This window comes from Bombus vosnesenskii, unplaced genomic scaffold (genome assembly GCF_011952255.1).
Source record: "Bombus vosnesenskii isolate JDL3184/JDL3185 unplaced genomic scaffold, Bvos_JDL3184-5_v1.1 scf7180000013263, whole genome shotgun sequence".
Taxonomy (NCBI): Eukaryota; Metazoa; Arthropoda; class Insecta; order Hymenoptera; family Apidae; genus Bombus; species Bombus vosnesenskii.
Genome location: NW_022882923.1, coordinates 9,063,859 through 9,088,386, shown reverse-complemented (window position 1 = coordinate 9,088,386; position 24,528 = coordinate 9,063,859). Strand labels below are relative to the sequence as shown.

Below are 24,528 nucleotides of genomic sequence, written 5' to 3'. Positions count from 1 at the left end.
GAGGAAAATTACGCGAAGATAAAGTCCAAGTTATACCGTCGTTAAAGAGTGACGGCACTGGAGCGGCGGCGTGCTCGATTCTTACATCTCCGCCTACTTTCTCCGATACCTTCTCGTTGTACAAATTATACGACGAGACAGTTTTCGTGACCTTAATGCGTTCGTCGCGCGCGGTATTTTCGCGCGGAGAATAACGTCGCGAGGCGCACCGAACTCTACCGAATCGATACGTCTATACATATAATATACATAGACACACACAGACAGAGATAGGGAAACAGAGAGAGAGAGAGAGACAGAGAGAGAGAGAGAGAGAGAGAAAGAGAGAGAGAGAGAGAAAAAGAAAGAGAGAAGAAAATTTATCGCTTGCGCCTCGTTAAGAGGCTGGAGCAGGTCGCGCCGAGGGAAAGAGACGGAAACGAGAACGCGATTCGAAAGGAAAAACCTGTCTCTCGAAATTCGATTTCGGGCCAGCCTCTCTTCGACGATATCGACCGGCCGGTTCGAAGGACGGTTGGCGAATAAATCACGGAATCAATTCCGATACGTAGTCGGTGCCGCCATAAATAAAATCCGCTAGATATCGTAGATCGGCGGCTGGTATCTGAAAGAGGAGCGGGGGAAACAAATGACAGCGCATAAGCGGGCAGAAACATTCGAAAGTTGGTCCGTGCCACCACGCTCGACACGGGTTGTGCGCGCGGAATTTGAAATGCAAAGCGTGTAGCAGACCTGGCCGATAAGAGCCTCGGACCCGCTGCAAAAATACACATTAGCGGATTTGAAATTTAGATCGGTGCCGGTCATCCAAGCGAAATTGAGTACCGGCCCTCGAAAACAGGCCGATTTACGGCGGTTTGCCGCGGCTCTAACGAGGCCCTTGAAACGCAAGGAAACATAGACCGGCGTGGCCGTGCGAACCAAACTTCTTCAGACGTCGCCCAGACGTTCTTTTCTTTTTCCCTCCTCTTTTTTCCCCTTTCTTCTCCTTCCTTTTATTCCACTTTGCACGCTCCGTTCCTGCTCTTTTCCTTCTTCGAACCTTCGATAAATTTCGCCGCGGAGTTACGCTCGTGCAATTCGCGTCCTCGGTCACCGGGGAAACTTTGCAGCGCGCTTAGTTTGCACGCCGCTCGTACTTACTTGTCATGTATGTGATGTACTGCGAGTCGCTGATGTTTCCTGAAAGAAGCTCGTTGAGTCGAGTCGTCCATCGTTACGGAGAACGCTTCGTGCACCTCGAAACGTTCCGTTCGTTACAATCGCGTTTCTGCGCGAGTACTGCTGCGATCTTTCGATTCTCAACGAGTCACGATATCGTTGCGCGTACGGCGGTATTATTCGGGATTCGACCAACGAAACGCGATCGGCTGTCGATTCTCCGGTCTCGCGCTATCCTACGATCCGTTTGCGCTACGTTCTACGCGGCAGAGATATTTCTGCGCGTGTGAAGGAGACGACGCGTGGACCGGGTTCTTCGGGCGAGTCGAGTATCGCGGAAGCTCTTGCAGGAGCGCGAAACCGCGTGGAAATTGCGTGCGCGTCCGCCCCTCGTATTCGTTGGCTCGTAAAACGTTTGAAAGATTGTCCGCCGCCTCGATGTTTTCACGTTAAATATTTATTATTCGCTCTGGTATTCTTCTCTTACTTTCCTCTCGTCTCGGTTTCTATTCTTTATCACGCTGAAACGTACGAACCGCTAATTGCACGGACCTCGTGCAAAGCGATTTCTTTGTACCGCCGTTAGCGACATAACTCCGAATCCAACGGTTCGAAAATTTCTTTTTCTTCGGACGTTAAATATCTAAATAAATTTCAACGACTGCCTTTCGTTGGAATACCACGCGAGGTTAAAGGCCAGATTTCCTATAAAAATCAGCTAACCGGTAAGTCTAACGGGGATGTTCCAATTATCGTAATCTCACTTATTTTACGCATTCCTTGTCATAATGTTATCGAATATCACACGACGTTTTCATAAATCTTAAGTGGGCTTTTCTGCTTCTACAATGTCTATTAGTTGTCCGAAAAGTGTCTTTCCTACGCAAACGTGTTCTTCACGACAGTGCACCTTCATAGAAATATGAAACCAAGTCTGTGAAACGTTTATCTCGACAGAACAGAATAGATCGTAAGTAATTCGATGAAACAGTATAAAATAAAATACGTTGTGCGTCTATCGTTTCCTCGTAAAACGAAAGAAACTTTTCGGACGACCTAATATCTACAGCTTACAGTATGGTTACGTTTATCGACATTTGAAACGATCACCTGGAACCTCTGCGTACAAACAGCTTATCCCACTGAAGCTCTCTTATTCGAGAAACTACGGTCATCATTTTTGTATACGATGTTCTTTAACCAACCATCCTACGTATATCGTTTACATAATTCTGCGGCGAAACAACAACCTCGGAAGCGCTCTTTGTTGAAATAAGAGATAGAAACCCTTGAATACTGATACTGTTTTAATCAAACGCACGCGTCCATGTACGTTTGTAGGGAAAATCCCATGCGTATAGGCGCCGTTCGTATGAAACGTTATCACGACGCGTGTCGACGCGTCGCGGAAAGTGTAAATTAACTTTGAGAAACAACCTCTCCGATGACTCGTCGCGTAATAACGCAGAAGCGATACCGTTCTACCTGCTCTATCTCTCGCACGGTGCGAGCATTCTTTTTCCCCTCGCGGAGTACGCGCAACGCCCTTAACCGTCCCGATCTTTCTCTCCTGACGTCGAGCTATTAGTTAAATGTTTCACCGATTTTTTTCTCCCGCTCGAGATAGGGCAGCTCCTCGATAATTCTTAGATCGAGGCCGGCGTACTTTTGACATTTTTCATCCAGAGCAGCCACCCATGCGTCTTCCCGTCTTTGAAATATTCTGCAATCTCGATAATGTTCCACGCACCAGCCTGTCCCTTGATTCAATCCTCGTTCGCCGAATACGGCGTCCATCGCGATCGCTCATTTTTAAAATCGTCGGTCCGACGAATATTCGAATATTTTCGCTGCAAGAAAGTAGCAATTGGAAGCTTCCCTGGTAAAAAGTCAATGGCATTTTTGCCGACTAAACGTGAACGATATTAGCACGTAATACGTAATTTTAGCTAATTACCGACCGTTTCGTTCGACATATTAATTATGAAAGAAGGGTATACTATTCGTAGTATGTTTTGTCGATTATTGGAATCTGATTCTCATTTTTGTGTTTCGCGTAACAGAGATTCGCGCAACACTTGGATACCGCGTACGTAACGGCAATACTCGTACACATTTTCCGATTGGTTTCAAATTTTCCCAATTTAGTCGCGATAGTTGCGTCTCGTTGCAGGCCTGATGAAATTTCAAAATCATCTCTATGATACACGCGATAGATACTGGTACGCGAGTACACTGTTCGAGGGTTAAATCGAAAGGAAACGTTTCTCGCTGCGATAGAAAATTAGATCTGTGACAGGAGTGGCGGAAAGAAAAAGTCAAACGATCGGCCGTGGATATTTAAATGGGTCCGGCGTGGTGTGTCGGCGTCATTACCGCGAAAGCACGTCGGCATCGTAGCTAGCGATCCGCACATAGCTGACCTATATACCGGAGGCGGGACGAGCGTGCCAAAGAGAGAGATTCGTATCGCGGTCACGATTGCGCGCGCGGACGCGGGTTACTTTCACGAGAGCAAACGATCGTACACCGGAGCCCCTCTGTTACGCGAACAACAATTCGCTTCGTTTGCCAGCGACCAACGTGTGTATACGTACGTACGAGCGTACGTACGTTCGGTCGTATTTATTTTTCATCGAAACCTACCGACGCGACGCGACGCGACGCGACGCGCGACGCCGCACGACACGACACGACGCGACACGGCGCGGCGCGCGCCTGTATCGAATTTGACACCGCCAAAACGGTTGCTCTCGAATTTTTTCATTTTTCAACGTTTTCCCCTCGATCCATCCGCGCGTTCGCCTAGATAGCCCGAGTGAATCGAATATGAAATTCTGGTGGAAATTTGGCGCGACGTTCGCGACGGAGAGACGGATCGATCGGGGTCAAAGGTTGATTAAATGATGCCGCGATCGATATGAATACTCTGGAAATAAACGCATACGTATTTAATCGAGGCACTGAAAAAGGATCCGGCTGGATGGCCGGCTCGGGCAAGCACGCTCGTTTCCACCGATACGGAATAATTCACGAGAAACTGGTAACGCAGCTACGTTACGATTCGTCGGGGTATTCGTGGCAATAATTAACGGCGCTCTCGAGCAGAGCGTAAATAAAAGTTTGGGAAACGCGAGGGATCGATGGACGCGCGGGAATGGGGTTGAGGGAAAGTCTGATGTAATTTTTATTACCGTCCATTTCGCGTTATATTCCTTCTTTATCGATGCGTCGACCTATCCAACAGCGGTTATAGATATATGCAGCATATTCCGATTCCGTGGGAATTGGCCGTACAGACGAAACGATGTTCGTACGTAAGGGGTCGGGATACCGAGGGATAAATATCGTGGGAAAAATTAAAAAGCTGCGGCGCGGCCACGCTGTTTCACGGAAAGAAACGAGTTCGATTAAATTTCGACGTGGCGTAGGTGGAAAATAAACGACGGGACAGCAGGAAAAGAGGCGAATCGATGGCCCCGACCCGGATTAATTTTGTGGAATCGCGAGCGTGAGCCCGAAATCACGTTTAACGTTCGAGCGTTCGGACGTAGGATTGCGGATGGACGCGGTCAAGAGGATGGGTCTCTCAGGGGATTCGTGATGTACGACGTTGGCGTGGTCGGGCAGAGACACGAGCTACCCGGCTAGCTACACCAGCACGAATTCGTGACTTTGCGGCACTAATTCGAAGCGAAAACCTTTAAGCGTTTCGAGATGGCCCGGCCGCGCCGCTCTCTTTATTTCAAACGACGTTACGATAAACGCGTCTCTGAGGTATATCTCGAAGAAATAACGACTACTTTCGCGCAGATTTGGCGAGGAAGGCTTGTGCGAGATGCCTCGATCCTCGGCTCTCGCACCCTTCCAACCAAAGTTTTCACGATTGCTCCGAAATCGTCCCATTGTGAATATAATGGGCATACCTTCCGAGTGTGACCGACCGATTGGAATCGAGTCGTCTCGAAAACCAAGTCCACGATCGGCGGGAGGAAGGGGCCGAGATTTCAATTGTCCACGCCCGCCACTGTCGTCGTCGGCAGTTCCGTACCTCCAATAGCCTATGTGGTGTCTATACCGGCCGCTAAGAGGGTGGAATTGATTAAATAATTGGCCTCTTGGATCGGGGGCTAGTTTCTGGAATGAATACGCTGGCTCTTGGCCAAGGCTCGTTCCAGCTGTCGAGGATCGGGAGGTGGAAGACGGCCGCAAGGGGTTGAAAACCACTCCTTTGCACCAAGTACCCCGCGCGCGATCATCACGGGAACACCGCTACTACGTGGCTCGATAAAGACAAAGAGAGCACCTTGAAAGGGGTCGGTGAAAGGGGTAATAGGTAGACGACGAAAAGGAGATGACGAGTCTTCCTGTCTAGCTGTGTGCTCCGGGACATTCAGCGTCTCTGGCACGCTACTACAGGCAGAATATTTTTTACGGTCGCGTTCATTTACACCGTGTCGATCGACGCATCTTCGACCGTTCTCGCTTTACGATCTACGACGATAATTACTTTCCATTGATGGAACATTGCGGCGATAAGAACGCAAAAGTCGATTAGTTTCGGGAATGGCGTGGACAGCGGGTGGTGCAATGGCCGACGTTCGAGCCGTTTGTATCGTAACGAGACGAGATACGCGATTTATATTTCGATCAAACTCCGCGCGGCCATGTTACGCGATACGTACACTGCCATTCATGAATATCGAGGGCGCTTGCAACGTTTAATACAATAATTAATTAAATTGAGACGAACCCTGAAAAGTCATCGGGGATCGATCAACGAAAGGGGCTTCGTAATTATTATCCCATTTCTAGGCGTAAATCTGAATAGAATCTCGTGATTAATCAAACCAGATGTTTTTCTTATCTACGCCTTTTCCTCTCAATCGTTTACATCGTTAGATTTGCCGGTGCGCTTATTACTCTTCGGTTCCACGTACTTTGTAAATGATTTCACGATTGAAATTCAAACATTCGCAAACACTCGTTGAATCTTCTAACCGATCGATTTAAAATTTTGTCACGATGTTTAAAGCAAATTGGTTTCCACGTCTATACACGTACAATCGTTCGTTCGCTACTATCGTGCATAATTCTTGCAACTTTCCACAGATTTTTCTGTATTCTGGATCGTCGTATCGCACGAATACGTAATCGCGGTTGATTAATCGCTTCTCTGATAATCTGTGTCAATTATTGCGTTTCCTGCGAGACCGGCAGGTGTCCTAATATTTACGAACGAGAGTGTATACGTAAGTTTTTCAAACAGTAGCCAATCTACCACTCACCGCTTACGTAAGCTACTTGCACTCGCATTTTATACATCGCCGTGCTTTTTCCCCCCTTTGTTCCTTCTTTTTTTCTTCTACTTCTTCTACTACTACTTCTTCTTCTTCTTCTTCTTCTTCTTCTTCTTACACGCGAATCAGAATCTCGATCGGAAAAACGGATAGCGAAAATGCGACCCAGTAAAACAAGAGTCGGTAATTTTATTGCAGTTGGCGCGGCGATTCGGTCAGCCAGCCGTTAACACTCACGACGCGTTAAAGACCTCGAGACTTCGCGTGATAGCCCTTCGAGAAACTCGTTTCAGGTGATAGGAAGCATGCGATTAAAGCGACTGTTGGCTGTGTTGCTGTACTAATTAGAGTCTGGTTTCCATGACGCGTTGCACCGCTCGAGTTCGATGCCGATGTACGAACAACTTGAATCGGATTCGCGAAACCATCCAACGGGTTACGTTCGCGAGACCAAAGTCGATCGACTTTGCTAAATCGCTCTCCTACGATTTTTCATCCACTACGCTCCCTTTTCACCTTTTGTCCAACAACCTGACGATTGAATCGACCGCGATGGAAAAACACGACAAGTACGTTTTCCTTGATTTACGGATTTTTACCTCGTTTTACGATACGATAATACCGCGTCCTTTTGGATAAATCACGATCCACTGATTTCCCTCTTTCCCCTGGAACAACCTGTCGGCGCAATTACCATTATCGACACCGTAGGGTATTTCGAGGAGGAGTTAATCGATTCGATAGACGATGCCGCGTACCTGGACGCGCGATAAGGGGTAGCTAGTGGAACGAGGCTTCTAGAACTAGGACCATTTCGATGCCGATCACGAGGAAGCAGCTAAGGGCGGGTGGGAGAAGGGGGTCGAGGCGAGGTAAAGCGGTTTCGGAGGGTCTTCAGATAATAGACATAAATATTCGCCGGGTTTTTCGGATTTATATTTCGCGCGTATCAGCCATCTCATTTGCATGGAGAATTTACTGTGCGCGACGCACCCCTTGCCAGCGTTTTCGGACCGCTTGCACGTACGTGAGAGAGCACACGCGGATGCCGGTGATCGCGGCAGGGCTGCCTAGTCAAACTCGGTAACAAAAGGAAGGAGAGCGAGAGAGGGAAAGAGAAAAAAGCAGACGGAATGAGAAATGGAGGAAAAACGAAGGGCAACGTTCAGAAGATATAGCCGGTCGATATAACTCCTGGCTAAGCTGCGCGCTATTGAAAAATGATATTCTAGTCCCGCGAATGAAATATTATCGCTTCCTATTCCGTCGCGCGATCTTCCCGTGAATAGCCCGTTCGTTCGCCGTCTACGAGGATACTCGAATCGTTCGTGACCGATCGACTGGAATTCGTCTCTCTCCAAAGTCAAAGACAATTAATGACACGGAGTGCGCCATCGCGCTCATTCTTTTTTCCCTCTTGGCGAGATCTCTGTGATCTCGTCGAACCAACCGCGATCAGTCTGCAAAAGGTGGACCGCACGGACAGAGGATCGAGATTTGAAACAGACCGAAATCACGATCCTTTCTCTGGTCCGAGGAAAAAGCGGTAAAATATCGCTCGGTCGAGCACGCTTTTTACTCGGTTGCCAAACCGAGAGAAAAAAAAGGAAGAGAGAAAGAGAGGGAAAAAGGAGGAGAAACGAGGCAGAATGAAAAGGATAATAATTGATAAGCGCGTGCGTCGTCGGATACAATTTTCGTGGTTTCCCACGGGTACGATAGCGAGATTGGTATTTGGAGGCGAATCGCGGAGACTGCTTGGCATCAAAGTCGGTAAGAAGTTTTCCCGTGGAAGAAGAGATTATCGGAGAATCGCGAGCACGATCAGCGGGGACGATCAGCGGGGACGAGCAGCGGCGGCGTAAACGATTTCGACGAAATATCGATCATACGGACAGGTATACGGATTCGGAGAGCAGAACGCGCTCAAATAGGTGGAATCGTTCGAGTAATTCCCTTTTACGGTTCTATCGGCCCGTTCCATGGCCGGGTAACGTTCGAGGTGCACGGCGAAAGAGAAACATAAGTGGTAAGAAAAGAGGGCCACCAAACGAGCTGAATCGGAGGAAAAGAAATTCGCGAGGAAGCCAAGGAAACAGTCACGGATAGGCATCCCGCGACTGCAACTGCAGCTGCAAAAACTGTTCGGAATTTTTACTCCAGTTTTATGATTTAAATCGCACACTCCGCGATATTCTGCGATTCCGCTCGACTCCCTCCGGCGCAGGCAGCCCCGAACGTAGCAGGTAAAAGAGTCACAATCGAGTCAGCAGTTGATTTTACGCTTTATTTTTACGGTTCTACGCGCGGTGTACACCGTGCCGCGATCTTCCACGGTAGTTTTCATTTCCGTACGCTTGTCTCCTTTATTTCGCCAGATCTTATCGTCGCGAGGTGGCATTCAACGGGCCGGGTCCGCCACGTATCGTCAACCGATCGTCAGCGATTCCAACGAAACGAAACAGTCAGGCCCAGCCCCGGCTCCTCTCGTCTCTCGCCACACGACACTCGCTTGTAACGGCGACTGCGCGCGACAACGTTCGAACCATTTCTCCTGCTATGTCGCAAAATGCGCTCGATGACGATACGTGTGCATTTCGGTTGGCTCGCGGTGAACCGCGCGCTATGATCAGGACGGCGTAATAACGAGAAAGCATAAATTGACAATTTGTCTCGGAGTATTGGTTCGCCCGGCTACCAGCCAGGTCAAACGAAATAATTGGTACTCCCTATCGAGTCAAGTACTACCCTTCCCGCCCCCTCTACCCGTTGCCTTCGCCATCGTCTCTCCTGCTCCTGCGTCTGCATCCGCCGCGCTTCCGAAATTCCCGGTCGTTGCAGCGGACGCGAGAAATTATTAGCCGACGTTTTGCCGTGTCTAGATTTGCCCTAGAGACTCTTAGCAGCGTGGAGCGGAGTCGATACCGATGCACGGCAACCACGGTATTCGACGATCGATTCTACGGACATTGCAGAAACCGTGCATAAATCCTAGGCGGTCCTAGGCGGAAGAGAAGCGCGCGCGTCTAACACGATCGTTGAAAATTATCGCATCGCCGATAAAGAGCGAGATTTTCGAATCGACGCAATCGATGCACCGGCGGCGGAACGAGAGCAATTTTCCTCGAAATCCAGAAATACGCGGCAGTTTTGCAGCTGCCGGCGACGACTCTTCGACGTCCTATTTATATATATATACCGCGCTTCAAGAACGACCGCCGCTAGTTATACGCTCAATTCGGTACGAATGAGCCCCAACGGAGGAATAGTCATAAACCTTTCGCTGGAAATTCAAACGCGACCCGGCTTTCCGAACAATTTGCTTCGAGCTCGCGAGGCCACGCGATGCCATCTCCTGGTTTGATTCACGGACGGGCGGCCAACGGTGCTGCCGATCGCATACGACGACGACGCGACACGCCTCTCGCAACGGATAGCAAAGATTCCCTTTCAGAGACAAGCTCGAACGCGACAACCGAAATATTAGAACCGACGGAGACGCCAAAGTACGCAGAGAGGAACGTGTTGCAACGGCGCACGATCCAGCGAGCGAGATAAAACGTGGCCGGAGCACTGCGCGCAGACAAACCGGCAGATACGAATCTTCGCGTGCAAAGTCGAAAAACGTCGGACAGCGCGGCCAACTTTCTACCATCGAAAACCGTAGAAACTTGGCTGAAACGACTCAATACCTTTTACCAGGCAGGAAAATACTCGCCAGTGCTGTTTTCCAAGCGTACAGGGAGGAAGACGCCGGAGCTATACTCACGGAGCTATTAGCTTAATAATTCGCGTGCCCGTCGTTCTTTGGGCTCTGGACGGCGGTCTACCGACGAGGGTACACCTGGAATCAAGCCGTGGCAATCTCGAAGAGAAGGTGGTCGTAGAGCCTAAGCAGGGCAGAGGTTACGAAGAAAGGCAGGTGTTCCTCGAACACGCACAGACCACGCAAGCCTCGCATTTTTCAAACGAGCCCTCGGCGTCGAAAAAATTCTACCGTGCCACTCTGCTACTTTCCCAGTGAACCGAACACACGCTGTATGCTTTTAAATCGCGTAGCAAGCGTGCGTGGCGAACGCTCGAAAAACGCAAGGGCTGTTTCAACTTCCATCCTCCTATCGATCACGCGCATTAGCATCCTGCGAGGTGCTGCGAGGTGTACATACCGTAAGACGCGAAAGCTTCCACGGGGTTGGAGGAGGATCGCGGGCCGATGTTCGGCGCAGCCTCGCCAGCCAAATATTCTTGGTCGCGGGTCATAAATTCGAACGGCGAGAAAGGTTAAAAGTAGTTGGAATCGAAGAGGCTCCTGCGCGCAAAGCTCGACCTTAATGTCCGCGAAACGCGGGTAATAACGCGGAAGGCGGATTTTTCACAGTGACTTGTCAGGGTTTATACCGAGGCAAGAAGAGAGAGAAAGAGAGAGAGAGAGAGAGAGAAAGAGGTTTTATTTGCGTTTGTTCCTCAGCTGCGATTTGCACGAGGAACGACGCTCTTGTAGCGATATTGCGGCGCGAGGAGGATTAGGAAATGAAACGCGTCGAAGGGGAGTAACCCGCCGGATGTTCTTGTCTTATTCCTGGCGCCGAGTATCTCGAAGCAAGGCGGTTCGTGGAAAATTAGACGCGGCGGCGCGTTATCTCGAGAAGCCGAGCGGCCGGGCTAACTCTTCCGCGAAGGTAAACGATAGACGATTAGGAGTTTCCCTCTCGTTCTCGATACCAAGGGAAACGAATCGTTGGCCCCTCGGAGCAGAGTGGCCCTCGAGTGTCATCGTAGCTTTTAATTAAGCTTCACTTGCCCGTGCAAACTTTGTTGTTGGACGCCGGGGCGTAGACTCCTCCGGGACAGGGTCAGGTAATTCAGTCTGAACGGACGGACAGCAACGAGAAGTTTATATTGGTAGACTAGCGGGAGACGCGTTCGCTCTATTATTATGTTTCGTATTTCTCGTTCGTACCACTCGTTGTATGCGTTTCACATGGACCAGTTCTGGCGAACTTGACGAAAAAGAATCACGGGCGCGAAAGCCCCGTGCGCTGCACGTCTCAATTAATTCCGTTTGAAAAACGATGGTCGAAAGAAAGTGCGGCGTTCGAGCGGAAAGCGGGTCAGCTTTAATTGCGACCAACCAACAGTTTGTTCTTAAAACGGCTTCCTGTGCCGTTGGTTATTTCAGTTCAGCCGAGAAATCCACGACTCTTGGCGTTCCGGTGCGCCGCTGCGGCGTTGTTTTTGCCAAAAGTAAGCCACCGTCCGACAGGATCAGCCTTTATTTTCTTTGGGAACTCGGCGAAGCTTATCTCGTTCCCAAGTGTTTCGCCGCATTAACGACTAATCCTTCGAAAATAATTACGCCAAGAACCGCTTTCCTCCACGATTTTCCCTGTGGAGTTTGGCTCCACCGGCATGCCCGCACGATCGCCCATCGTTCCACTGGAATCGTCCGAAACTGTCGATGCTCGTACGTATCCGAAATCGCTCGCGACATCGTCTTCGCGAACAACGATCCTCGATGGCCAAAGAATTGTCCAACTCGAAGCGCGCCACGTCGCGCCTGACCAGCCCGTAAGCTGTTCTACTTGACACGGTGAGTGTACTCGGGGCGCCTCTGTCGGAATCGATCGGGAAACTTTCTGTTAAAAATTTAACGAATCCGGGATAGGACCAAAGTTAAAGTTAGCCTCGAGTGCAACAATTTGTCCACTTTTTAATGGAAATGTCCCAAAATCGGTACGGATTCTTCCCGCTTCTTGCCATATTCCGTCGAATCCGCTCCTTTACGCACGCTGGTTGGTTAACCGCGGAATAATTTTGGTTAACCACCCAAGTGTTGATATCCCGCAGCGCATCGTGTCCAAATTCTCGTTTATTGTCTGCCAATAATCGTTTGTACAGCGTTCGTTGGCGAATCGAGGGCACGGAGACTCGAAGTTACGGTATTTGCGCTGGCGGAAGGCGGAGGACGAAGGACGAAGGACGAAGGAGGGCGGAAGTGTAGAGAGGTCGTAGATTTCGATGCGGCAACGATGGGCCATCGTGGACGTGGCGAGGAGAGCGTCTGGCAAGTTTTTCCCATAAATACCGATTATTAAATGTGGCGACTGGTCGCGGTGCGGTGACCAGGGAACGCGAGGCAAGGCTGTTGGCTGTGGTCTCGAGAAATGGTCGACCAGTCGACGATACATAGTCGGCTGGCAGCGAGGGTGGACAGAACGAGCAGAGCGAACAGAACACGGGAAACGCGAAGAGCTAGCACACGACCAGAGGAGAGGAGGGGGATGAGTCGCAGGGTCGTGTTCGAGGCTGGCTTTAATACAGGTACAATGCCAGTGGCGTAGGCTTTATGATGACGAAGAGCACCTGGGGGACCGAGAACCCTGCAATTTCCTCGCTGCCTCGACCCGTCGCACCTGTACCGCTCTCGCTATACACCGACGCTCTATGCATGCACACCCTCCCTCTCCTCCGCCTTCCATTCGAACCGGGCCACACCGCGGTTGCAAGGGACCAATTTGTATTCGGACGTGGAATCGCGGTGATGCGTCTTCGATAATCTCTTTGGGAATTAGCCAGCGGCTACTCGAGGAATATCCACCGGCTGTGTGCGGTTCGATAAACGGACCGGACGATGCGTCACAGACGATGCTCTTCTGCTTAAACTCCAAGAGTTACAACATTGCCGTGGAAGCGTTTTTTCAAGGGACGTTGCCATCGATGTCGCGACGCAACGTTCGTACGCGTACAAAACCGCACGAGCTGCTACGTCCGCGGTGTGGCGATAACGGCGATCGAGAGAAACGCTGTAACGCACGTGGACCTACGTGCGCGACTTTCAACGGGGTTGACGTCCGTTTCCGACGAATCTAAAGGCTTTTAATGCTAAAAGCGATTGAAATTACTTTGTATTAAGGAAACCCACAACCGAATTCTATCCGTACGCGTATAAAATTGCCGAACTTCAAAACCAATTTTCCCTTAAACTGCCGAAGCAATTTCAATTCAATTTTCACTGAGTGGTCCGCCAATAGCGCTAAATAAATTCAATACGCCACATTTTTATAAATATTCTATGGAAATGTTAAACAACGTTTGATAAACAGTTTGAAAGGACAAACGATCATTTTTTTGCGATTTATTTCCGACTCGAGCTATTCGTTTGTTTTGTCGATTAATTCGAATTAGTCGAATTAATCTGAATATTCAGGTTCCGGTGATATTCGAGCAGCAGGAAATTCGATACGCTTCGACGTTCGTTTACTTGCGCGATGCAGCGATACGCAACGAACGGATACCGAAGCTTCAACCATCTCGAACGGCTTCTTCTATTCTTCTACCTTTTTCCATCGGACGTTGCTGCGTAAGCGAAGCGGCCGTTGAACGCGCGCGAGCAACCGTAGACGATGCTATCGCTTTCTCGACTCGTTCGTAGATTCTCGATAAGACCAGTTTCCTCTTGCAGGAAACACGAGTCTCGTTAGGAAACGCCATCGTCCCCGCCTGGCTTTCTACGTGTTCATGACCATCGACAGCGAAGAAGGATGCGCGTTGAAAAGCGAATCGTTGAACCAGCCGGAAAGCGGAAATAGCCGGAGCAGCGACGTGGAAACGACGGAAGAAAGATTCAAACGATCGTGGGAAAGAAAGGAAAGCCGACGGGATCGACGCGGCAAGGGGAAGGTTCGCGCTGGCTTGCATATTCCAGCGGATCGTTAAACCAGAAAAACTTTTAATCGTTTCGACAACGACTCGGCTCGCTTTTCCTTATATTTGCGTTGTACCCAAGCTACCTCGCGATTCCTCGGAGACCCGTTGAAAAAGAAACTCGAGGGAACGAGGCCAACGATATTATCTCGTGGATCCTGTCTGAACGTCCGAGTTGTATCGTTCTCCGTTTTGAATCGGCGTTATGAACGAACCAGCGCTGAAAGGATTAACGTTCGTCTATAGATGGCGATCTATTTGTCGACTCGCGGTTGCAACGGAGAACCAGCACGCGTCGATCCCTGTACGATGCTGCGTCGTCGCTGTGGCATATTTCGTATCCGTGTGGGAGGCGAAAAGAAGCAAATACTTGGTGAAAGAGGGGAGGAGAGAGGGGAGAGAGAAAGTCTAGGAAAGGAGCCAGAGAGCGAAGCATTACAAGATTTCCCGACCCTCTGTGCGGCCGTGTATATTTGTACGCGCGCGCAAACTTTATGTACACTCGTCGAAAGCGAGCACGGATGTGGCCCACGGGACCGCGAGGGAGCGGCCGGAGAAGAAAAACAGAGTATAAAGAAGCGTACGAAAGAAACCACTGTCGACGCGGAAGAGGTGGTGGAGCGAGCGCGAATTCCTGGGAAACACGGAAAAGTTGGTAATTAAAGCGCGTGGAAGAAGCGCGAGGGGAAGGGAGAGACGGTGGACCAGCGAGAGGAACGGAGAAAGGGTGAAAACCGGGCATGGGCGAGCGAAAGACCAGGAGAACCCGCCCAGGAAAATGCATGGAAATGTATTCCCGGGAGCAAAAGCGCGCCGAGGGTGAAACCAAGAGGCGAGGAGAGGCCGACAGGGAAACCGAGAAGCAGAGAGCGAGAGGCAGGATGGGAGGACCGAGGCAGGCCAACGAGGAACACGAAGAAGGAGGAAGACGGTGGCGATGAAAAAAGGAGGGATGACAGAAACTGCGACCAGGGTGTTGGAGATATTATAAGGGTTGAAAAGCCGACGCCACCCTGTCACCGAGAAATTATACCCGATTCTTCCAACTAGCCTTGCCCGAAGCCGCTGCCGTTTTCTATTCCTGTCAGAATGCGTCGACACGCTCGACCTCAAGATGCAGCGATTTCTCCTTCGCTTTCTACCGTCTCCCTTTTGCTTCCGACCGGTTTATTCGAGTTATCGCGGCTTCCTCTACGACGCCACCATATCTTCTTTCCTATAATTTCGCTTTACCTCGAGTTCCTTTCATTATCGCTGCGAGAGCGGTTTTACGCGATTACCATTGTGAAACTTCCTCAAATTAAAATGCCTTCTGCGGATAAAAGATAATAGATCGTTTACAATGCACTTTGTTTCAGCTTGATAACTCGATTAGCTGTTGGCAATCAGACGAGAGCTGGTTCTTTGCAGGCTCGCGTTGACAGACATACGTTCGCGGTCGTGCAACCAACCACACCCTTTCGTTTGCCGTTTCTCAAGCTCGCTTCATCGCCCAGCTAATTTCTCCTTTTGTCTCTCGCACGTTTCGCGGGGCACCGCTCTACTTTCTCTTTCGTGCGATTCGAATCAGCACGTTCGAGGTTCGAACCTTTCGAGAGGGTTGAATTTGGCATTGTCACGCGGAATAATTTCCTCGTCCGACCTTCGACGTTTTACGGTTTAACGTCGTGTCCCGAACAGCCAGGCTGTCACAAAAATTTCGTCGCAAGTTTGTCGGAAGCGTGGCCGTGCGTTGACAAAACAAAATTCAACGCGACTCGCTGCGAGGAATTTAGAATGACAGTGGTTTGTGCTGGCCGCCCGACCACACGCCAGGGTATTTCGCAGGCCTCGTTGAATCGGAATTCGTATGAAAATCGAGAGGGTTAACATTCGCGTCAAGAACGGAACGAAATCAAACGATTCATAACACGTTGCCACGAGCACGCGTGCCGCTAACAGTTTCGGTAGTTGCAACGCCATTCACTGGTCGATTCGAGGCATTTTAGGGCCGGTTAACTTTCTTCCCAATCCGGATCACGAACCGACTTCCGCCGGCTAATCCTGCGAGAACAACGAGAACAGATTCGGCAACGAGGCAAAGTAATGGGCCCCAGTTAGAGTTTCCGTTGCACGCACCGTCCGGCAAGTTGGAGAAGAGTGTACGGTAAATTGGCAAAGTACCAGGTACTCGGTTATTCGTATTTCGCGACGAGTCATCGTCGAATCGGCGAAAAAATTCGTAGAAAAATTCGCGATCCGTTGCTTCCGGAATCAAATGTGGAATATTCCTGGTTCGGTAAAGGGGTAGGTTGCAGTCTAACCACGAGTCTGTTAACGCGGAGATCGCGGCGAAAGGGTCAGAAGTCCTGGAACCATCGCCCCGAGTCCTTCTCCGTAATCTTCGTCGAAACGACCTGTATCGATATTCGTCTCGTTCTCGGAAACTGCAAGCAGGTCTGCTCACATTCGACGAATTCGTCGAGGCATGAGCGGCCGTTTAGCGGCGAATGCAAACAGCCGATGCGTGGGATCCCTCGGCTGCTACGTCTGCTCGTTCCTCGACGCGCTGACCCGAGTGTATCGACATCGAGGTTACACGGAACCACATGCCAGTGCGGTCTCTCTTTGTGTGTACTAGTGGCGGTAGTAGTATAGCCCGGCACGCTCTATACTCGGCGAACTTAATTTCCCCAATTTCGACCGCGCTTCGTCGACCACACGATGCAATTTATACCGAGCAATCCCTTCCACCGTGTAGCAGGGTAATATCTCCGGAGGTCGTGCGCGACGATTTAGGGAGTTTGGACCTATCGAACTGTAGCTGCACCGACGTCGCGAGAAGAAAACAACCCTTCTTGCCTCCTAAGGTTTCCCCCTAAATTAACCACACTACGATCCATTAAAATTCCCTTCAATACGAGGTCGCAGAATCGCACGAACTTGTCGGACGCGCTTCCTACTAAATCTCTTCGTCGAAAGATACACGTGGAAAATTTCCTCGTTGCGAATCCAGGTATCGCTGGGAATTCAGATCGCACTCGTTAGCGATGCTTGCAGCCTGCAGCTCGATCTTTCGATCCGTCTCGCCAGTTTTCTACCTATTACGCGTTCGCTCGCATAATCAGCACTTTCTTATCCTTCGTCCAGTGTCACGATATTGCGCTCGGATCGCGACGGCGAAGGGTCGGCGAGTTTAGGGGGTTTCCATGAAGGAAATTTCGAAATTTCTCGGAGCTCCTACGTGGCCAGATCGACTGGACTGACAAGCCTTATCGGTGGAATCCAAAGGCAGGGATCTGGTCGGTAAACAAGCCCGACGTTCGTTCGGATCTGATTACGGGTTTACGGAGAAAGTAATACACCTAACGAGGCGAAGCACGTAATTACGCAATGGCGTGTTAGGAAAGTATAGCCTTCGGCGCGGTCATTCGGTCGCGTTCGTTCCTTACGTGACGGTTTCTTTTGCTTCGCGTCGATTCTCCTATCGTCGAACGCGGTCGCCGCTCGACGAGCTGAACGAAAACGAGACGCGCGCTGCTGCAACGAAAGAAGAGGAACCGGGCGAGGTTTCGGCTAAGCCTCTTAGCATATTTCGTCCAAGTTCGCTATTGTTATTGCGACGTCTATTTTTATTGTATTAATTATCCCGTGATCCTCTTACGAAGTTCGAATTAATTGGGTATTTTATAATGAGAGAGAACGCGAACGAAGAAGAGAAGAGACGGTTGAGAGAACAAAGGATATGAAAAGCGAGCGGAGGGAGAGAGAAAGAGAGAGAGAGGGAGAGGGAGAGAGGGGGCGGGAAGAACGCGAAACTGTTTGGCTTACCACCAACTTTCACGACGGTCCTTAGCCGAGGGGACTCTCGAGTCGATTCCCCGGGTAATCTCTCTCCTCGGTTTAATGAAACCAGGCCTTGAGTGGATCTCGAGCGTTCTCAAATTTTTCCCAACTGTTTCTCGCAGATAAACGTTCGTATGGTCGAACGATCGTACAATCGAGAGGCAACAGCCAACATCGTTTATCGAACGCGGAACAAACGATACGCGTTACACTCTATCGGACTGCACACGATACACCAACTACATCACGCCGACGAATTCGTGGGTAATGATTGGCGTGCGTGCGCCAAACGGAAACCACTTTTCCTCGAGGAAGTCATGATCACCGTGCGAATAACGCACGCCTTTTTCCGCAGGTCGAATATACCCACCGATAATCCTGCCGAGAAAACGAACAAATCGACTTTTACCTTTTCTGCTCGCACGTTACCATTAGCCGAAGGGTCACGAAACAACCGAGAGAGAACAAGCTTCAGAATCGTGTTCATAGGTCGAACTTTTGACTCCTGTATCACTAGGAATCGTCGAAGATTTCGTGATAATTAGATCTGGGATGTCTACGTATTTATGGGATGTGTAAAACGCTTACAAATCGTTCAACGAAAAATACTTGCTGCGATATTTTAAATTCAGAGGATGATGCCAATTCGTAAAAATATAAATTTACATATTATCGTCGCAACGACTTATATTCGATAATTTTAGGTCAATTTTTATCGTCGAAATTTCGCAGAGAACGAGATTCGCCTGTCAAGCAAAGTGCTTCTAAATTTCATCGCAATATCGTCGGAGGGAAATTTTCGTCGTCGAAGGGATTATTCGCCACTGCTGTTTTCGCGAATCCGGATGAGCACACATGCCCCGTGAATCGGAGCAAACGATGCTTTAATGGCACTCGATCGCCGAGTACTCTGCGGTATCTTCGCGCTCGCGAGTCAGGTGTTCTTTCGTTCGGTGTGCATAAGTGGGTTTAGCAACAAAGTCTTTATTAATCTCGAGTTTTGTCTCGTGTGCGCAATACGTGTATTTACCACTCGTTCGTAAATGTCGCGTTACTCGATCTTCTCGACGTTACACGGACGAGCAATTGATAAATTAAAAATAAATACGAGAAGGTGTTGCGTTTCCAGAGACTTAATCGGTCGTAAGTCGAGAACTTTCCGCGTATTTTCTGACCGCTTCGGAATACCCAATCGTCGTCCAATCGAAAGAAGTCGTAACGGAAACCACACTGGTTCGTGTTTGTCTTTTTAACGTCTTGTACTCTGTTCGATATATTCGATTCTTTCTAAGAAAACACTCGCCATATCCTATAATTATATCGTCGAGAACAGTGCCTAATCGATTCGTGAAATTGCGACGAAGGTTACATCCGCAGAAACGTGCAATTTTTATTCGGTAAAATAAATCAGGACACAGATGATTTTTCATAATACCGATGCTACCATATCTCGAGTCTCGCGAGGCTCTTGATCGTCACTCTTAGGCTCTTAGTCATTTACGATATATCGATGGTGTCTTTTTCCGTTGGTTTTCCTAAGCTGAAGCCTCCGCCGATGCTATTCACGCACGTGCGATATCAGGAATATAAATACTGGACTTTCTGACGCGAGTAAAACAGTAGAAAACACAACGTATGAAATTCGATAGGAGTTCTCGAAGGATTCGGAATTCTTGGTTTACTGGCCATCGAAACAAGTAGAACACTGATACCAGTAACGCTATTATCTCAATCCGCTACTTGATGCTTTAATTTACGACCGTGCTACACCGTCGACGGTACTATACGAAAAAGGAGCAGCAACCTTAAGTAACGATATACGTGCAGGCTATTACACCTGTTTCCGTTGTTTCGCATTATCGACGATTCGACGTGGAGCTCCAAACGAGTCGAACGAAAGAGCAGGTGTGTGCACGCGTACGTGTATGCGCGTGTGTGTACGTGTGCAGGAGAAACGGACGCTTTTCCAGAACGAGGAAATCTCTCGACCTCTTGGCTCGGTCCGCGAGAGCTTGAACCGGTATAGTTGCCATCTGATGGTAAGATAATGTAAACTTATGCGAGGCACGCCCGACACCCCGGTACCAACCCACGCGTACAGCCAAGCACCAAACTTTGCCGGGTTTAAATATATCACCTCTACCATTACGGTTTAACCATATGCTCCTGCATCCCACCCACCGACTACTATATCTGCTGCCCGTTCCATTCGAGCGTACGTCGCCCCTGCACCGTTTCGACCCCTTTCGAGTCCACCAACCTGCATCCCTTATGGTCCTACTCGGATTCGGATACGACCTCCAATCCCCTCGTCCTCGTCCTCGTCCTCGTCCTCTTTCTCTTCGCTCTCTAAAAAGCCTCGGACTAATTGAACCTTTCTGTGGCAGCCATTTGCGCGCTTCGTACCCAATTCGCGTTGCATAGCGAATTCTCAGAAGGAAAAAGAATGCGCGTCACTTGCAAGAACGAACGTCGTTATCGATAGAGAAGCTGTCGCAGAGTATATGGAAGTACGCCTGCTACCATTATCGCGGATATCAGTGGAGTGCGGCTCGCTTTGAGAATTGAGTCGTCCGAACGTTTATCTACGTATTACGATCAATTAGGGGCAAACGATAATCGCCACGGGGAATGCCTTAGCCGGCGTGTATGCGGTGCGCGGGCGCATCGGAGTCACGTAAACGCAGCCGACTGTAATTTTGCGCTATCAACGCGTTACACCCAAGTACCTAATGTCCACTGCTCGTCGAGTTATCGCGTATACCCTGCCGTTCTGCGGATATCTTTCTACGAATAGTAACGCGCTCGTCGATTGCCGTCTGATCACCGGCTGGTGAAAGAACGTTGTCAGACTGGCGATCTCCCTCCCTCCCTCTCACTCCCTCTCTCTCTCTCTCTCTCTCTCTCTCGTTAAACGACGATTCGATCGAAAAGAAGGGCAAGAGTTCAAGTCGAAGACGTTTAACGAACGAATATCACGATTCCCGGAAACCAAAGCGAGTGGAGGCGGTAGGAAGCACGAGGAGGGGAGAGGAGAGGAGAGGAGAGGAGAGAAGAGGAGAAGGATACTCTTCGGTCCGGAGAGCTCGAGCCAATGAAGTCGTACTTTAAACCGATCCCTCCGCATCCGTTCGTCGAACACCTAAATTTTATGGTCGCGTTTACGCCCGGCCCGCTATCCGCTTCGCTCTCGTCGGTGAATTAATCTGGAGTTTCGTTCCGCATCGAAATCCGTGGAAAGAGATTTACGCGCGCGCGCATGCGTAAACTACTCGGCGTGTAGGTGGAACGAGGCGGAGGAGACGGTCCTTCGAATCGGTCTTCCGATACCTTCGAGACGAATTATCGTTTTTCCGGATCATTAATCGACCGTGGTGCCGTCTGCCTCCGCCGACGAGATAGCGGAATCGTGATCGAATTTAATCGCAAATACGTCTCTGTGTACCCTCTCGGCGTGTTTACACCGCGAGATCGACTCTAATCGAATCGAACCACCAAGACGAGCCACGACGAACGAGGCGATTCGACGATCTCCAGGATTCCAGAAACGGGTCACGAATCCGTCGAGTCGCAAGCCAGCCCGATGCAATTTACCGGATAAATTGTCGCGGTGAATAACCATCCTCCCGAGAAACCAAAATGTTTCCCGTGTCGTCCTCACCCTCAGCCTCAGCCTCACCCTCGCCCTTACCCCTCACCCCTACCCTTACACCCCCCCCCCCTCCTCCGCGCTCCTACTCCTCCTTTTCGTCGTTAACGCGCGAACCTGGATGTAGACGAGGACTGTATCAAGGATGTAAGGTAGATGCAGCGGTAGAAGCAGAGGTGGAGATCGAGTTATTGCATACTGACAGAGATAGATCGCGCAGGCGGAAGAAATTCCGTAACCCTTCGTACACTTCCGTACGCTTCACGGACACGCGTGACCATCGTGCAACCGTGGAACGAGTTTCTCAAGTTTCGGCGGGTTCGTCTGGCCGTTGGCCGGTAGACCCGTTGCGTTTTATTTATCTCGCTGATGCCGACGAAAACCGAAATTCGACGGTATCGAAAATTTGCCTTTCGCGCCTCACCGTCGTCATTTAATCCCCAATTTGTGCGAGCTGCCAGCACCACGAGCGATCGCTTTCGCTTCCATCCACCCTCCCGGCGAACTTTGTGAGCGTAGATTGACGTAATCCCGCTTCAATGACGCACCAACGGAGCACCGTATAACGTCGAAACCGCCGATCGCTCTGTTGCGGGCTGCGGTTGCTCGTTAAAATAAAACCACGGTTTGTCGAGCCGCTGCGCGATTGATCCGGTTTTCGCCGCAACGAAACGCCGTCGCGGAGCAAACTCCGTACCAATGGCGCGGCCTTATCCATTCTTAATCGTTCGTGAGCGGAGAAAAACAAAGAAGAAGATCGAGCCAGAGTAGGCACAGAGGATGGTTCGGATCTCTGAACGCGACCAGGTCAAAGGAAAATGCGGAGACAGACGGAATAACTTGGAAACGAAGCTCGTTTAAGAGGTTTCCGCGATGAACGTGCGAAAGCCGAAAGTCGAAAGCCGAGCACAAGCATCTTACTCGGTGCTCGGTGATTATGGTCACCGTTAAATCCGGTCTCCATTAAAAGATCGTAAAACCCCGGAGGTGGAACGGAAAAAGGAGCAAAGAAGTCTCGCGATACAACGGGCAAATAAAAAGCAGCGAAAGATCACGCCGTCGTTCTCTCTGATGAATACAGCGTTACTTCTTTCTTGCTCTCGCGTCTTTGTTCGTTTTTTCTCGTCGCAACTAGCAAACATACACAAAGGAGAACGAGATAAATGTCGAAAGATAGTTGGCTTTCGTTTCTTCGCTAGGCCGCCACGCCACCCCCGATCACAGTCTAACGACCATGGTCGATGATAACTCGTTTTGGCTGGCGTGCAAGTGGGCCACTCGTTTCCCTGATTAACGACATCCGAACTATAACGGCGCAAACTTCTACTCTTTTTCTTATTTTTTCTCTTCTATCTTCTTTTTTTTCGTCGAACCGGTTTTTCAACGTTATCCACGTTCTTCTTGCACCTGTATCCTTATTGCAGATCGTAGCGACACTTTGTATTTTTGCGTTCGCAGACCGACGCCGCATCTGTCGAGTCTGATGCGATTAAAACCCAGCGAGGGCTGGCTACAAATGTTTTGTCGCTGTTTGGGCCAATGGATCGCGTTTCTTGCGGCTAAAATGCAAAACACGCCAGTTCGATACACGACAGGGACACGTACGTACGAGAGTCCGTGCCACAGCGTCTACCCTTTCGAAATCCACGCTGTCCTGGAAATCCTTTAATTTAACGACCCGAAATTAGAGACATGCCAGGCTCGCAGGTTTTGTCCCGAATTTCCGCCCGAGTCAATTCCAGCGTCCGGCCTTGCACCTTTCCATTCCACGATCCCGCGATACATGCAGTTTGAAAGTTTACATTTTCGAGATGTATCGCGTCTGAAATCGATGCGCGACGAGCGACCCGGTCGGCGTGCTCGTGGCCGGGAATCTACGACCTCATCGTGTAACGAGCAACGCTCGTAATGGCAAGAAGAACGTAACAGGAGCGGAAAAGCCAGAGGTCGATATTTAACGACATCGAACACATTTCGGTGTAGCAAACGTACAACGCTGAACCGTGTAACACGATTAAATTACGCATCGAGTCTTCTTCCACAACGACACATCGCGAGGAACGTACTCCGGCGTCTTGTGTACGCGATATCGAACGCCGTCGCTAATTACCTCGTGGATTTACGATTCCCCCCGTTTCGCATAACCGATCGCGTGGTCTGGAGAACGATGTTTGCACGAAATCGCGGATATATCCGCTCCGTTGCACGGGTAACGAGTTTCTATAGCAGAGAACCTAACCAGTTTCTATAGTCCTCGGTCATCGTACATTATACGGGTACGGCTATTCCAAAGTTTTAACGTTCTTTCATTTTTAGTACAAGTTAGAGACAAGCGCGAATTCTAATAAAAAAGTTTACAAAGTATTAAAGCGTTGTATTAGGTATAAAGGTAGTAAAAAGATACTAAACGTTGCTTCTAATTACTAATTCACACACAACGCCGTTGCAATAACGTTAGCGCAAACACGTAACGTTATTACGAGCCGATCGATGTATCCCGATGCTAGTCAGCGATAGCGTAAGTTGGCCACCGATACTTAAACCCACGCATCGACTTTATCAATCGACCGTCCTTGGTTTGCCTCGTCTGCCTGGGTTCTTATTCACCAAACGTAGCCAAGCGTCTCATCGTGTTCTCATCGACTCGTCCGCTCTCTCGCCAAACTTTTTGTTCTCGGTAATCGTGGCAACCAACTCCCGGTGTAAACTCGATTCGGTCAGTCGGTGTTCCAGTTGATTCACGATCGCATACAGATCCGACGTTACGTGACGTAAATGACGCGTCCAGCGTTTCGCTATCATTTCACGAGTCGGCGAGTGAATCGTGCGCGAACAACGATCCGTAAAACTCTCGTAAAACGTAGAAACGATGTTGAACGCGTCGTCACA

The 24,528-nt window shown here is 49.7% G+C and overlaps 1 protein-coding gene across 17 annotated transcripts in view; it reads right to left on the bottom strand.

The window, feature by feature from the left end:
• LOC117232714 (tyrosine-protein phosphatase Lar) overlaps window positions 1–24,528 on the bottom strand; it is a 278,813-nt gene that overhangs the window by 105,150 nt on the left and 149,135 nt on the right. For 15 of the 17 annotated variants that reach the window (XM_033492311.1, XM_033492390.1, XM_033492320.1 and 12 more), the window contains one exon: window positions 1,144–1,182. The exons of the other annotated variants lie outside the window; for them this stretch is intronic. In XM_033492311.1, the coding sequence (XP_033348202.1) occupies window positions 1,144–1,182 (39 nt within the window). The remainder of the gene's footprint in view (window positions 1–1,143; window positions 1,183–24,528) is intronic. 17 annotated transcript variants of the gene reach the window in all.